The sequence below is a fragment of the Bos grunniens genome, chromosome 10 (genome assembly GCF_055505025.1).
Source record: "Bos grunniens cultivar Pamir isolate PY7600 chromosome 10, Bosgru_T2T1.0, whole genome shotgun sequence".
Taxonomy (NCBI): domain Eukaryota; kingdom Metazoa; phylum Chordata; class Mammalia; order Artiodactyla; family Bovidae; genus Bos; species Bos grunniens.
In genome coordinates this window covers 50,738,245-50,755,814 of record NC_141174.1, presented here as the reverse complement: position 1 = coordinate 50,755,814, position 17,570 = coordinate 50,738,245, and the positions used below count along the sequence as shown (strand labels likewise).

Sequence of the window (17,570 nt, the reverse complement as noted above, 5' to 3'; positions counted from 1 at the left end):
CAAGAATACTGGAGTGGGTTACCATGCCTTTCTCCAGGGGATCTTCCTGACCCAGGGATCAAACCCAGATCTCCTGCATTGCAGGCAGATTCTTTACCAACTGAGCCACCAGGGAATGAGTGTTTTATTTGCATAACCAGAAAAAATTAAGCGTTTGTCTTTTCTAAGCTGATGCTGAAGCTAAGGCACTGTATTCTAAGACACTCAACAACACATGAAAGTTGAAAAGTTATTTGGAAACAAGCTCATTTGCTCTGAAAGAGCTCCTGCTCTGGATGGGTGATAACAAGGCGCAAAGCAGCGGCTCTGGTGCAGACTCACGTTCTGCAGGGTATAAAGGTCTAGGAATCCCTTCTGATAATGCGAAACGGTGTACAGGAAGAGAATGCACTCCAGGTTCCTTAGCTGCTGACAAGCCATGACTGATCTGTGGGCTCGGCATCTGTCACCTGGTGCTCTGGGAGAATGCTGTTGGCTAACTGCCAGGGGATCACCATCATTTACACATACACACACACACACACACACACTGCTTCACCAACAATATCTGAACTCTCCCATTCATACAGAAAGAGAGGCCTGCCCATTAACAATCAACAGTCCCACTGTTTCATTCTTTCTCAGTGTAGACTGTAATCATGAGGATTCTGTAAAATGCTGAGCTGAGTACCTATAGTTAGGGGGCAAAAAGGCAAGGTTAGCGAATGTATCCCAATTGGTATACAGTGAGTAGTGGACTTGTAGTCCTAAGTCTTTTGTTCTATTTCAAAGGAACTCTCGTACAAATCAAGCTTCCCTGGTGGCTCAGATGGTAAAGAATCTGCCTGCAGTGCAGGAGACCCGGGTTCAAACCCTGAATCAGCTATTCACTGAAGCACTGATATGAAAATCTTTAACTTTTAAAAATGTAATACTATTAGTTAAAAAAAAAAACAAAACCTGAGTATCTGCTGGGAATCAGGTAGTATGTAAAATCAAGTGAGGGGAGGAAGTTGGCAGCTAAAGAAATAGGGCATAATTTGTAACCTTTGAGGAGTTCAGTCTTTTGGGGGTACAGACATCTAAGCAGAAAATAACAGAACAAACTCCTAAGTCTCATGCCAGGGGGACCCAGAAAATATCATGGGGGCACTTCAGAGGGGATGTCCAACTCAAAATGGAGGACTGAATTGTCTGAAGATTTTCTGGAGTTATGCAAGGGACAGAGAGTAAGGGAAATAAAAGGAATGAGTACCCCAGAATTATGGAAGAATACTGGGTTGAGAACAGGCCCCTGACTGTAGTGTACAGGTGTGCAGGAGTTGGTTATGAAGGGCTGTGTATGCCACAACCAAGCCTCTACACCCAGGCCCATAAGACCAAACTCAAATTTTACTTCAAACACTTGGGCTCCAAGTGAAAACTGTATTGGGAGGAAATAAAACTATAAGGAAGGAAGATCAGTCAGGGAGGTCACTGCAGTTTTCTAGGTAGAGTGAGAGCCGCACTTCTAGTATATAGGAGTAAGCAGTTAAATAGAGCCTCCTCAAACTATACAGTGGAGAAAAAGACAGTCTATTCAACAAGTGGTGCTGGGTAAACTGGCCAACCACGTGTAAAAGAATGAAACTAGAACACTTTCTAATACCATACACAAAAATAAACTCAAAATGAATTAAAGATCTAAATGTAAAACCAGAAATGCAAATCAAAACCACAATGAGGAATCATCTCACACTGGTCAGAATGGCCATCATCAAAAAGTCTACAAACAATAAATGCTGGAGAAGGTGTGGAGAAAAGGGAACCCTCTTACACTGTTGGTGGGAGTGCAAACTGGTACAGCCACTATGGAGAACAGTGTGGAGATTCCTTAAAAAACTGGGAATAGAACTGCCATATGACCCAGCAATCCCACTGCTGGGCATATACCCCAAGGAAACCAGAATTGAAAGAGACTCATATACCCCAATGCTCACTGCAGCACTATTTACAATAGCTAGGACATGGAAGCAACCTAGATGCCCATCAGCAGTTGAATGGATAAGGAAGTTGTAGTACATATACATAATGGAATATTACTAAGCTATAAAAAGGAATGCATTTGAGTCAGTCCTAATGAGGTGGATGAACCTGGAGCCTATTATACAGAGTGAAGTAAGTCAGAAAGAGAAACACAAATACTGTACATTAACACATATGTATGGAATTTAGAAAGATGGTAATGACTATCCTACATGCAGGGCAGCAAAAGAGACACAGACGTAAAGAACAGATTTTTGGACTCTGTGGGAGAAGACAAGGGTGGGATGATTTGAGAGAATAGCATTGAAACATATATATTACCATATGTAAAACAGATGACCAGTGCAAGTTTGATGCATGAAGCAGAGCACCCAAAGCCAGTGCGCTGGGTCAACCCAGAGGGATGGGATGGAGAGGGAGAGGGTTCAGGATGGGGGGACACATGTATACCTCTGGCCAATTCATGTTGATGTATGACAAAAACCCATCTCAATATTGTAAAGTAATTATCATCCAATTTAAATAAATAATTTAATTTTAAAAATAGAGACTCGTGCAAAGAATAGCTATCAACCTTGGACAGAAGACAAACAACAACCGAGGTCTTCAGAGACTGAAGGACAGGTAAGTTTTAGACAGGAGGTAAAACTTGGAGCAGTTGACAAGCATTGGCTGGGTTCTCTGTGATTCTTTTGTTTCTGTTTGCAGCTTTGCCCAAGAGCAGAATAGTCATAGTGGAGGCAGCACTAACACAGTAAAAATTTGATAGAAAGATCATCTGTATGATAGGAAAAAAAAAAACAAAACAGTAGGAGTCTACGGGATAGAAGCATTACCAAGAGTGAGAAGGAAGCCAAAATGGAAGGGTCAGAAAAGACTGAAATTCTATATTCTGTGTATAAACTCAGTTCCAGTCTCCAGCAGACCCCTGAACAATGTACATGTGGAGCAAAGTGAAAGAAGTATGAAGCCAAGGCTTAAAGAACTGAACCGAGATCTAACCCATCACCCACCATAGCAAGGCAGGATGCAGTTGGGTCTAACCAGATTCTTTACCTTCTAAAGCAATTACAAGTCTATTTTCCTGCACATCACTGATGAAGGAGGAAAAAAAAAAAAAAAACAGAAACAGAAAATATAAATAGAAAACAAATGGTAACTTTTGAACAGAAAAGTACAATGCCTGAAATTAGATCAATCACTAGATTGCCCTAAGAAAAAAATGGATATGCCAAAGGAAGGAGTCAGTAAACTTGAAGACACATTAAAGAAGTCATTCAATCAAGATAAGATAATGTTGAAAATAATAAATGAAACTTCATGGAATGTGAGACAATTTTTAAAAGCCTAACATAGGGACACTGGAATCACAGAAGGAAAGAAGAAACTGGAGCAGAAAAAATATTCAAAAAACTAAGGGGGCAGTTGGGTGGGGGGTAGTACATCTCCAGGTTCTTGGGGAAAGCAAAGAATGGCTGAAATTTTCCCATTTTGGTAAGAGACATAAATTTATATAAATTCAAGAATTGACTATAACCAATATATTGATTATATATTATTGAATATATATATTCAATATATATCAATATATCTTGATATATATATTGAATATATATATAACCAATATATTGATTATATATTGATTCAATATATATAATCTTGAATATAACCAATTCAAGAATCTCATCAAACTCAGACAACCAATTCAAAGAGAAACCTACCTTGGCATATTACAGTCAAACTACTGAAAAACACAAAGAAAAATCTTGAAAGTCATCCTGTTACATATAGGGAAACAGTAATCTGAATTACCAAAGGTTGCTCATCAAAAACTATGAAAGCCAGACGAGACTGAATACTAATGAAGGAAACTGTCAACCTAGAACTCTATATATATTTCCATAATGAAGGTGAACTACAGGCCTTATTTTCAAATAAGAAAAACTAAGTGAATGTGTCCCCATCTGGTCTGCACTACACAAAATGCTAAATAAAAATTCTTCACCCTAAAAAAAAAAAAAAAAAAAATTCTTCACCCTGAAGAGAGGTATCAGAAACTCAGATTTTTCAGGAATGAGTGAAGAATATCAGAAATAAATACTATATGAGTAAACATAAAAGAAAATTATTTTAATTTCTCCAAATACATATGACATAAAACTTCTAGCAATATACAGTGGGTTTATAGTAATATATAGATACAATACATAAGGTTAACTCAGACAGCAGGGGGAAGGGTTAATGGACCTTATCATTGTAAGATTTCTACATTTTATATTAAATGGTACAATATTACCTCTAAGTAGACTGTGAACACTAGATGATGTATATTATAGTACCTAGAGCAACCACTCAAATATTAAAGACACAATGCCAACTGATGAATGGATGAATTAAAATGGAATTCTAAAAAATTTTGGAATAGTCCAAAAAAAGGCAAGAGAAGGGAACAAAACCAGCAAATAAGCCAGAGGGACTAAATAGAAAACAAACAATGGCAGAACTAAATCCAACCATGTCAATAAAAATTAAATGTCAATGGACTGTTCACTTCAGTATAAGAATATCAGAATGTATAAAGAAACAAAACCTAACTATATATTGTCTACAGGAGATGTACTTTAAATAACACAGACCAGTTAAAAATAAGTGGATGGAAAAAAATATACCATGCAAACAATAAACTTAAGAGTGCAGAAATTATAATACCAGATAAAAGAGACTTTAAGACAAAGAGTATGAACAAAGGTAGTGACCAGTATTTCATAAAGAGATCAATTCATGCCAAAACACAATAGTCAAAAATGTGTTTGTACCTAATAAGAGAGCTTTAAAATATATGAAGTAAAAAACAAAATTAAACAGACAGTCTGAAATCATAGCAAGGGACTTTAATACCTGCTCTGAGCAACTAAGAGAACAGTTATACAAAAACCAGGAAAATCATAAATAATCCAGACAATATTATCAACAACCTAAATCTAATTGATATTTATATAACACACACAAAAACAGCAGAATATGAATTTTTTTTATAATACTCAACCAAGAGAAACCATATGCTGAGCCATAAAACAAGTCAAACTAAATTTAAAAGAATGAAAACCATACAAAGCATGTTCTAGGACCATAACAATTAAATTAGAAATAAAAAACAATAAGATGTCTAAGAACACCACAAATATTTGGAAGCTGAACAACACACTTCTAAATAATTGATAAGTCAAAGAATCTCAAAGGAAATTAGAAAATATTTTGAACTGGATGATAATGAAAATACATCTTATTAAAGCTTGTAGGTTGCAGGTGAAGCAGAGCTGGGAAGGGACATTCATAGATTTAAAAGCGTATATTAGAAAAGAAGAAAGGTCTAAAATCACTGACCTATAAGGTCTACCTCAAGAAGCTAGAAAAAGAAGAGCAAAGTAACACCAAAATAATTAGAGGGAAGAGAATAATGAATATCAGAGCAAACAGCCTCAATAAAACAGAAAACAGATAATATTCTCTATCCACAAAGCCAAAAGCTATTTTAGTTTTAAAAAAAACAGCAAAATTAATAACACTCTACTTAGATTGATCAAAGAAGGGTGGAAGGGGACAAATGATCAATATCAGAATAAAGAGGCATTAAAAAGAAATAATAGGATATCTATGGTGAAACAAAAATATCAATCCTTACTTCACACAAAATACAAAAATTAACTCCAAATGGATCTTAAAACTAAATTTAAAAGCAAAACGCCTATCATTTTTAGAGGAAATCATTGGAGAAAATCTCTGTGACCTTGTAGTAGACAAAGATTTCTTAGGAACTAAAAAGCAGAAACCATAACAAATTGATAAATTGAACTTTACCAAAAATAAAAATGGATACCAAAAGGTATCATTAAGAAAATGAAAAAGGAGGTCATGAAATGGGAGCAAATGTTCACAATACATTTATCTGACCAAGAACTGGTATCCAGAATACATAAAGAACCCTTAACACAACAAAAAAGAAAAGTAAAATTCAGTAAAATAATGGGCCAAAGATCTGAACAAACACTTCAAAAAATAATATATACAAATGGCTAATAAGCACTTAAAACATGCTCAGCATCACTGGTGACCATGGAAATACCACCATAATGAGATACCACCACATACCTTCCAGAATGGCCATGTGAAAAAGACTGACAGTATTAAGGGTGAGGATGCAGAGAAACTGGAACAGTCCAACTTCTGGTGGGAAAGTAGACTCCTTTGATAGTTTCTTAAAAAGTTAGATCTTTATCTACCATACATCCCAGCCATCCCATTACTAGGAATTCACTCAACAAGAATCAACCTGGGCTTCAGGTTCAAGATGGCAGAGTAAAAGGATTTGCGCCCATCTCCCGCAAGAGCACCAGAATCACAACTAGCTGTTGAACAAGCATCAACAGAAAGACGCTGAAACCTACCAAAAAAAGATACCCCACACCCAAAGACAAAGAAGAAGCCGCAACTAGATGGTAGGAGGGGCACAATTATGATAAAAACAAATCCCATACCCTCTGGGTGGGCGACCCACAAACTGGAGAACAATAATACCAAAGAAGTTCTCCCACTGTTGTGAAGGTTTGGAACCCATGTCAGGCTTCCCAGCCTGGGGACCTGACAAAGGGACTGGGAATCCCCAGGGAATCTGACTTTGTAGGCCAGTGGGATTTGATTACAAAATTTCCACAGGACTGGGGTACCAGAGACTCCAGTCTTGGAGGCTGAAAACAAAACCTTGCGTGCACCAAGACTCAGAGGAAAGGAGAAGTGACTCCATAGGAAACTGAACCAAAACCACCTGTGTTGGAGGGTCTCCTGTGGAGGTGTGGGTCAGCAGGGGCTCCCCAGAGGGACGGGGGTTGGGGGAGGGGGCGTGGGACTGGCAGCAGCTGTCTGGGGAGGTCAGCTTTGGTGTAAACCTTCTTGGAGGCCACCACCAACCTGACCATAGAGCCCTTAGACCTGAGGGCTGAGTTGCCTTAGGCCAAAAAATTACCAGGGAGGGAGCACAACCCCATCCATCAGCAGATAATTGGATTAAAGCTTTACTGAGAAAGACCTAGTTTTTCCCACCACCAGTCCTTCCCTTCAGGAAGCCTACAAAAGCCTCTTAGCCTCCTCCATCAGAGAGGGTAGACAGAAGAAACAAGAAGAACCACAATCTCAAAGCAACTAAAATAAAACCACGTTACAGAAAGTTAATCAGCATGAAAAAGCAGAAAGTTATATCCCAGATGAAGGGACAAGGTAAAACTCCAGAAAAGCAACTAAATGAAGTGGAGATAGGCAACCTTTCAGAAAAAGAATTCAGAATAATGATAGTGAAGTTGATTCAGGATCTCAGAAAAAGAATGGAGGCAAAGATTGAGGTGATGCAAGAAATGCTTACCAAAGACCTAGAAGAATTAAAGAACAAACAGAGATCAGTAATATACTGGAAGGAATCCACAGCAGGGTAACTGAGGCAGAAGCATGGATAAATGACCTGGAGGACAGAATGGTGGAAATCACTGCCACAGAACAGGATACAGAAAAAAGAAGGAAAAGAAATGAAGACAGCCTAAGAGACCTCTGGGAAAACAGTAAATGCATGGACATTAGCATTATAGGGGACCCAGAAGGAAAAGAGAGAGAAAAATGACCTGAGAAAATATTTGAAGAGATAATATCTGAAAACTTCCCAAACATGGGAAAGGAAATAATCAACCAAGTCCAGGAAGCACAGAGTCCCAGGCAGGATAAACGCAAAGAGGAACACACTGAGACACACAGTAATCAAACTGACAAAATTAAAGACAGAGATAAAATACTAAAAGCAACAAGGGAAAAATGACAAGTAACATGGAAAGAAACTCCCATCAGGCTATCAGCTGATTTCTCAACAGAAACTCTACAAGCCAGATGGGAATGGCATGACATATTTAAAGTGATGAAAGGGAAGAACCTACAACCAAGAATATTCCACCCAACAAGACTGTCCTTCAGATTTGATGGAGAAATCAAAAGCTTTCCAGACAAGAGAAAATTAAAGAGAATTCGGCACCACCAACCACCAAACCAGCTTAACAACATAAGCTAAAGGAACTTCTCTAGGCCTAAAACAAGAGAACAGAAAAGCCCTACCTACAGAAAATAAACCCAAAGCAAGTTAAGAAAATGGTAATAGGATTATACATATGGATAATTACCTTAAATGTAAATGGATTAAATACACCAACCAAAAGACACAGACTGGCTGAGCAGATGAAAACACGTGCATGTATGCACTTTCACTTACCACATCACTCTGCTTGACCCCCCCAAACTGTATGTAATTATTTTATATTGTTAGGTTAATCATGTTCCCACTATGGCTTGCAATTGTAATTATCTTTTATTTTTTGTCTTGTTATTGATTGTGAAAACTGATAAACATCTTTCACTATTGTGATTATGTAACTATTACTCAGTACCATTGTATTACGATTGGTCAGCAGAAAAATTACAGAATTCTGTATCACCAAAACAACCATGTAATAGAAAAACCTGTAATCACTTAAAAAATCCATATGCATATGAGAATTATTTTGGAATTTTCTAAAAAATACAAATGCCCAGGTATTGCTTTGTGTTTTTGCCAGCGCTCCAGATATGTTTCTAGTGAGTAGCCATGTTTAAAAATAACTGGACTATATAAGGATCTTTTACTTTTATCTAGTTTATTTCTTTTTCTATTTCATAGTCAGTGCTCCCATTTCATTTAGTTTATGTTTCCCAATTTCTCCATCTCTCTTTTTTTTATGTTCTTTCTCAAGCCTTTATCAAGTGTAGTAGAAAAGCTTTTGTATACATATATATAATCTATATAATCTATATTTTAGAAAACTTATGAAATTTTTCCTAACTAAAAAATTTATGATATTTAGATTCCATTTGATTGACTTGATGTGAATAGAATGCTACATTTCTAATTTTAAAAAATGGATATGCAACAAGCAACAAAGGTTTACTGTATAGCACAGGGAACTATAATCAATATCTTATAATAACCTATAATGGAAAATAATTTCAAAAATAACATATGTGTATATGTATAACTGAATCACACACACAAAAGAAATTTTGTAAACTTTTTGAAATTTAGTAATGTTTATCTGTTTTGCCAGTTTTTCTAAATGTCCTATGGATATCTGATAACATATGAGATATAAAATTTTAAATATATTTATGTAGGATATGATTAATATAAATTAAATAGAAATCTGTTATATTTAAATCATTAACGACATCATTCAAGATACCCCTATTCTTATTTTTTGTGTACTTGATAAAATATTCTCAGGGAAATGTTAGTATGTCTATGATTATATATTTTTTCTTTTCCCTTATATTTCTTCTGATTTTTTCTTTATGGGTCTGTTTCTTTGTTGTTAAGGTGTCTAATAGTTTATGATGTCTATCTTTTTTGTGAATTGTACCTTTTATCATTAAAAATATTCATCTTTGCTTCATTTAAAATAAATTAATTACTTTAAAAAAAGAATAAACCCTAAGTTCACATAATGACTTGTACAGTAATGTTCCCAGCAGTTTTATTCACAATAGCCCCAAGCTGGAAACAACCCAAATGTGTCTCAATAAGGAATGGAGAAATAAACTGTGGTATCTTAATAAAAAATATCCTGCCACAAAAAAAGAATATATGTAAGATGGATATATCTCAAATCATTACACTGAGTGAAAGAAGCTAACTAGACATGAAAGAGCACACAACTATATAATTCTATTTATATAAAATGCAAACAAGTCCAAAAAAAGATCCCTGGTTGCCTGGTGGTGAATAGAAAGGGAGATGGACCGCAAGGGGAAATAGATCTTGAGAGTGATGGCAACGTTCTGCATCTTGTCTGCAGTTGTGGTTTCATGGGTATATACAACCGTCAACACTCATTAAATTACATACTTTCTTAAAAATGGAGGCTTAATTGCCATATAATATTCTATTGGTTTCAGGTATCCAACATATGATTTGGTGTTTGCACACCCTATAAAATGATCACAGCAGGATGTCTAGTTAACATCTGTCACCATACACTTTAGAAAGCTTCAGCTTTATTTGTATGAATTAATACAAGGTTGACAGGACCTAAAAAAGGATGATGAGAGCCTGAATATGGGCAACAGGAGGAAAATTAGAGCAGGATGACAGAAATACTTAAAAAACAATAATTTTAAAAGGTAGATCTTGATACAGGAAAGCAAACACACTCTGCTCTGAGCCTCACAGGCTATGACTAAAGAGCAGCCTCGGCTGACTGCCTGGCTTGGGCTGCAGAAGAGATTGCTCCAGGACTGAGAATCAGGTTCCAGGGTTTTCCTACTCTCAAACACCACCACCTTGTGTTGAGCTGTGAAATGCAGACCACCCAGGAACTTGGGAGGCTGTGCGCCTTCCAGAAAGGAAGGACCTGGTGTGGCACCTCTTGGCATTTTTGGGAGATTATGTCACAGATGAACGGCAGCCACCTCCTTCCCCGGCTCCCGAGGCCCCAGGGAGGGAGCAGCCGGAGCTGCAGCCCGAGCTCTAAACAAGAATGCACGTCCAATAAAACCTGCACGTGGTGCCTGGTGCTGCTGCCCCGGTGTCACACAGGGAAGTTCACAATTGACCCAGGAATGCACAGCAGACACGTTGAGAGGTTTATGTACCACACAACACACGTTAAGTGCAGGACGGACAAAACCAAGACATCTGACTCCTTTCCTCTGACTTTGGAGTTGGAATATAAGTTTAGGATTTTCAGCAGAGAAAAATGAAATGGGATCTACTCAGTTTCAGAAAGCTGATGAACCTTATGAAGCCAGATGCTTATAACTTTAATAAAAGTTTCTCAGCAGGTAAAGAATCGCCTGCAACGCAGAAGACACAAGTTCAACCCCTGAGTCTGGAAGATCCCCTGGAGAAGGAAATGGCAACCCACTTCAGTATTCTTGCCTGAAAAATCCCATGGACAGAGGAGCCTGGCAGGCTACAGTCAATGGGTTACAAAGAGTCAGACATAAGTGAGCAACTAAGCACATAAACTACAACATATTGGAAATAAGGGATGGGGTATTTCTTCAAGAGATAAGTGAATAAAAATATATTTGGAAAAAAAAAGAAAATAGAATGGGCATATTTTTGCATCAGGGAGATTTCTGAATCAGCTGATGAAAACCTAGTCTGATGGGGCCTAGCACAAACTTCTAGGGATCTGGTGGGGGAAGGGGTTGCAAAATCTAATGAGTTTCTGCACCAGTAAGTACATATGATGAATTCAGGGACCAAAATAATCTACATTCTCAATTTAAAAGAAGGAGGAAGAGAAGGACAAAGAGGAAATATAAATCAGTTGTCAATAGAAGGAGTCCCTGGGACCTAGCTATTGAGGAAACAGTAAACACATGGCATTTACTGGGAGCCACATACTTTTCTAATCACTTAGTATTAACTAATTTAGTCTTCCTAACAACTCTGTGCAGAGGACTCCCATTTACAAATGAGCAACCTAAGGCACAAAGCAGTTAAGTAACTTGCTCAAGACCACATACTAGTAAGTCACAGAGCTGACACTGGAACTCAGGCAGTCTAGCTCCAGAGTCTGAAGTCAGGCCCTTAACAAAGGGTAGCTAGTTTATTTGGAGAAGGCAGTGGCACCCCACTCCAGTACTCTTGCCTGGAAAATCCCACAGATGGAGGAGCCTGGTAGGCTGCGGTCCATGGGGTCGCTAAGAGTTGGACACGACTGAGCGACTTCACTTTCACTTTTCACTTTCATGCATTGGAGAAGGAAATGGCAACCCACTCCAGTGTTCTTGCCTGGAGAATCCCAGGGGTGGGGGAGCCTGGTGGGGGAGACGTGGCTGACGTCTATGGGGTCGCACAGAGTGGGACACGACTGAAGTGACTTAGCAGCAGCAGCACCTAGTTTATTAATCAGACAGGACTAGGTTACTCGCTCTGTCCACCAAAACTTTTTGAAGATAACTAAAACACCATCATTGGCATCATTACAGTAAAGCAGAGAATGGAAAGTCAAGGAATAAAACTTCCTGGTGTTAGAATAGGTAAGAATAAGAGAAATTCTTAGTGGCCAACAGGACCCTGTATTATAAAGCAAAACAACTAGATAAATTTGGAAAATGTCAGTGCAACCTCAGAATCTTAAAAAAACACATATTTTCCCCAATTTTGTCACTACTAAAATGGTCTTTAAACAACAGGGTTCTACTGTACAGCACAAGAAATTATATTCAATATCCTGTGATAAACCGTCATGAAAAAGAATATAACTGAGTCACTTTGCTATACCGATACGCTGGAGAAGGGAATAGCAAACCGCTTCAGCATTCTTGCCTTGAGAACCCCATGAATAGCATAAAAAGGAAAAAAGATTGAAACTGAAAGATGAACCTCACCCCCATCCCCAGATCAGTATGCTACTGGAGAAGAGCAGAGAAAGAGCCACAAAAGGAATAAAGAGGCTGAGCCAAAGCGGAAATAATGCTCAGTTGTGGATGTGCCTGGTGGTCAAAGTAAAGTCCGATGCTGTAAAGAACAATGTTGCATAGGAATCTGGAATGTTAGGTCCATGAATCAAGGTAAATTGAAAGTGGTCAAACAGGATATGGCAAGAGTGAACATCAACATTTTAGTAATCAGTGAAATAAAATGGACAGGAATGGGTGAATTTAATTCAGATGACCATATTATCTATTAGTATCTACTATTATCTACTACTACTGTGGGCAAGAATCTCTTAGAAGAAATGGAGTAGTCCTTATAGTCAACAAAAGAGTCCAAAATTCAGTACTTGGGTGCAGTCTCAAAAATGATAGAATGATTTTGGTTTGTTTCCAAGGCAAACCATTCAACATCACAGTAATCCAAGTCTATGCCCCATAGAAGAAAAAGATGAAGAAGTTGAATGGTTCTGTGAAGACCTACAATACCTTCTACACCAAAGAGAAGATATCCTTTTCATCATAGGAGACTGGAATGCAAAAGCAGGAAGTCAAGAGATACCTGGAGTAACAGGCAAGTTTGGCCTTAGAGTATAAAATGAAGCAGGGCAAAGTCTAACAGAATTTTGCCAAGAGAACACACCGGTCATGGCAAACACCCTCTTCCAACAGCACAAGAGACGACTTTACACATGGACATCACCAGATGGTAAAGAATCCGCCCACAATGCAAGAGACACAGGAGACACAGGTTCCCTCCCTGGGTCAGGAAGATCCCCCAGAGAAGGAAATGGCAACCCACTCCAGTATTCTTGCCTGAAAAGGAGATGACAGTCAGCAGTGTGTTTGTAACATCATCAACTGCTCACACAACCTGAAGAGGAAAACCAAGAGCTCAAACTCATCTCCTAAGAGGTGAAATCTTTACCTAGTCTGACAAAGAATGGTAAAGTATTAATAAGGAATATACATATTTTTAATAGTACTAAAGATAGGTCAGTACAGCCCAATGATAAGGGGTCCTGAGTTTGAATCACCTTGAAGCCACCTAGTCCTATACCATAAAGCAAGAAGGTGTCCCTCCAAGAGTCAGCATCCTGTAGGCTTTGCTGCTCAGAAAAGGTATTCCTTGTCCTCTGGATATGAAAGATCAGTGCAACTGTCTGGAAAATGTCACAATGACATTTAGGTTAACTCTAAGACCTTTCGAAGATCTTAAAAACCAAGAACACAAACAATGAAGATATAAATTAAACCCAAGATACTTAATATTTTAGAATAAGTTAAAGTGTAAATGTATTATTAAATCTTGACATGTTGTATAACGGTTTATCTGTTGTTTAAGATGCATGATCAAAAGGAATTCGGCATTCTAAATTTGTAGTGGAATTTAAATAGTTTAGGGAAATTTAATCAACCAAATCTAAAATTAGTGTTTAAATGCTCAAAGAGAAATAGTTTTCAAGCCATTCTGAATGACTTTTTGGATGCACACGGCAGACACGGCCACCCCACCCCCATGCTCTGGATACTCACCAATTCCTGACATGCCTTCATGACTTTTTACCTGGGGGGCTTCCTCTGCCCAGGGCAGGCCAGAATTGCCACAACCTCCTGGAGCAGGCCTCAACCAACTACTGATGGGAGTTAGTGGACAAATGCCCCAGCTTTCAGACCTTCTGGTAGGAATATCTCAGAGCCTAGTGTGCGCCATCTCCCCCGGAAACCCAGGGCAAGTGAGCAGCAGCCGTTCCCAGTGGCAATCTCAGTAAGGTCGTCGGTAGAGGCCTTCATGCTTTCCCTGACTCATTTCTCCTCTCCTCACTGGGGCTTTCAGGGATCACCTCCTAACTAAACTAGCAGACTCACATCCACATCTCAGAGTCTGGGCAACCCAAATGAAGAGAAGAGAGGAGTTCACCAAATCAAAAGCACACATATATATAAGGCTCTTCTCAAAGCACAGTCCCCCCTTGGGCATTTTCTAATTTCCCAGCAGGGGAGCCGGCTTGGTAACACAGCCAGCCGGGGGAGACGGGAGGGGGTGGGCATGGTCTTGGGTAACCCTCTGCCTCTCCTGTCAGCATCTCCTTCCTGGAACCAGCCTCTCTCGGAACCCATGACTTTCACCAGGTCACTCTCTCTCTGACTCTCACTGTGGAGCTGTGATTCCTCCACAGGGAGCTGTGATCTCAGAGGACAGTCTTCGATACAGAAGTCTCCATTCATAAAGCTAGAGCTGGACTCAGGGGACAGGACAAATGTCCACTTACTCAGCTGTCAGGACAATGAGCCCATGGGCTTTGAGTCTGCTCTCAGGTCCCTCTGGGCCATGAGGGGTTTCTGCTTATGACTTTTATAGGCAGCCCCCCCAAAACAGAGGAAACAAAGACCCTGCTTGCCACCCCTACAAACATGGTGGTTAAGTGCTCAGGCTTACTTATAATTGTCACTTTGGATGGGTTCCTTAACATCCCTGAACCTCAGTTTCTTTAGCTATAAAATGGAGGAAATATAATCTAACTCATCCCTCTTAATAAAGAAAAAATGATTGATTGCTTAGGCATGCCAGCTACTTTCTATGCACTCCCATCACATGGACACACACGTAGGTGCCGTTATCATCCTCAGGTTCTAATTCTAAGAAACCTTTCCAGGGTCACCCAGCTAATAAGAATGTAGGGTTCAATCCTAGGCAAGTCTGATTCCACTCTTAGCCTCTATGGTATACAAAAGATACAGAAAGTAAAAGCGCCCAACACACACTAGGAGCTTAATTACTGTCATTACTTTCCTGTGTCCTTACTTCACCATTCTCTCCTGGGCTGTCTCTCACTGGGGAAGGACTATAAACGGGACACAGACAAGGAGAGATTCACGGAGCCTTAAATGAAGAGGCTCAATGCCAAGTTCTTAATAAAAAGCCTTCAGAGAAAACAGAAGGCTTCCACTTCTATTAACACCTAAGCTCTTAAAGTTCTTTCAACTCCATAATTTCCTTCCCTGGAACCTCCACAAAATTCCCAAAATGCCTTTCAAAAGGCCATAAAGTCATGAATACTAAATATCATAGAAGTTTTCAGTGAAATTAAGTCGCCTCTGGGGCTTCCCTGGTGGCTCAGTGGTAAAGAGCCTACCTGCCAAGCGGAAGATGTGGGTTCGATCCCTGGGTCAAGAAGATCCCCTGGAGAAGGAAATGGCAACCCACTCCAAAATCCTTGCCTGGGCAATCCCCTGGACAGAGGAGCTACAGTCCATTGAGTCACAAAGAGTAGCACACGACAGTGATTAAACAACAAGTCACCTCTAAAGTGTGTTGACTCGAGGTCACAGAAGAGAACTGGGTGAGGGGTCTGTCTCTCAGCCTAGCTCTGGCACTGAACTGTGTAACCTTGAGAAAAGCTACCTGCCTTCCCTGTGCCTTTTTGTTGTTATTATTGAGAGAATAAACCTCATCTTGCCTTTCTTAAAGTTGTTGAGAAAATCATGTGAGAGATGTATGTGAAAATACTTGGCAAATTATAAAGCACAACACAGATGTGGGGAATTATCAGTATTCATCAGCAGCCTATCCAACTTGCTAAGAAAATTCCTGAATAAGAAAAATGGGAGCCAAAAAGCAGAGGTGGGTAGCAAGGGGGGATGAGGAGAGTCAGATTGGTAAAGAAAAACTAGCTGTCAGAACCTCATTTTCAATGTTGGCAGTTAACCTTCAATCAATTTTATAAGGCCAGGAAATAGCCATATTTTTAATTAAGTGTCAGCGGTAGGCTCAGCAACATAAAATTTAATGGTAGAGAAGACACCAGCATGAAGAAACATGGCTTCTTACCTCTCCTTCTAAGAAAGATATCTTTTCTAAAAGCTGCAATATTAAGAGTTGTTTCTGCTGCACCTTCTTTTTTAGTGATTCAATCTGGAAAGAAACAAATTGGACATTGTTAATCAAAAATGCAGAACTGTACAAGTTAATCAACTAGAAGACAAGCCTTTGGCTTTCATTCAAACAGAAACTACATTTTGGTTCTTCTGTGTTCTGTGCAACAGTATTAACATGAGGTGCTCCATGGAGAGGGGGTTCTGTGCCCAGGTAAGCTTGGGACATCAAACATGGTTGTGGAGCTGTTTCATTAGGTTTATTTAGCCTAACATTTCTGCACTGATTTTGCTGTGGAACCCTTAGGAAAACTTCACTGATGCTTTGAGAAGTGCAGACGTAACTCTACATAAACAATTTATTCAGCTTGAATTTATGCCACAGCCTGTATTTCCAACATTCGGCTCTGTTGGTCCTGTTTGTATATTTATATTTGTTCAACTAAGTGTCAAAAGTTTTGCTCTGGGAAAAAGGTCACTGTCACTGAAAGTAATAATGAAATTCAGAGGATTGAGGACTCATGAGGCCTGGGGCAAGCAGGGAAGTCCTCTGAAAGACAGGGACTTGAGCTGGGTTTTTTCCCTTTGTTTTTATACTATATCTATCTTGGAGTACCATTTGTTTTTCATTCACAAATCATGTCTCCATGGACAAATTGCAGGTTTCCTAAAAGCCGAGTGCGCTGTACCAGGCCATGTCTTGGACAATAGTGGGAACAGAGTGTGGGTTCAATAAATAACATGTGATTTGGAAGAATGCACTAATTTTCCAATAATTTTTATATGAAATTTGAGCATTTGCAGAACCTTTTTAAAAAATCCCTCTCTGTGCAAAATGATACAATTCCTACAGAAGGGACTCTAGCAATAAGTAAAAGAAGTACAAGCGTACAATTACACTTAACCTTTGAGCCAGCAATTCTATTTCGAGGAATAGATCCTATAGATACATTAGCCAAAATATGAAATGACTTGGACATAGGATTTTAGGCAACACACACACACAAAGACAGAACTCCATCAATAAGTGGCTGATAAAACTATGGTACATCGTAACAATGGATTTCCTTGTAACCTTCAAGAAAAAGTGAAGATCTCTAAAACCCTGATACAGTATATCGTAAAGAATGTATGGTATGCTGGCTTTGGTGTAAAACTGCTGAAGACATATGAATGAATATTTT

At 39.0% G+C, this 17,570-nt stretch overlaps 1 protein-coding gene across 5 annotated transcripts in view; it reads right to left on the bottom strand.

Moving 5' to 3' along the window:
* Window positions 1–17,570, bottom strand: part of MYZAP (myocardial zonula adherens protein) — a 121,361-nt gene that overhangs the window by 20,481 nt on the left and 83,310 nt on the right. For all 5 annotated transcript variants that reach the window (XR_015134607.1, XM_086321186.1, XM_086321185.1 and 2 more), the window contains one exon: window positions 16,343–16,426. Coding sequence is in view for 4 of the 5 variants with exons in the window: in XM_086321186.1 (XP_086177312.1) it covers window positions 16,343–16,426 (84 nt within the window). In the remaining variant the exon portion in view is untranslated. The remainder of the gene's footprint in view (window positions 1–16,342; window positions 16,427–17,570) is intronic.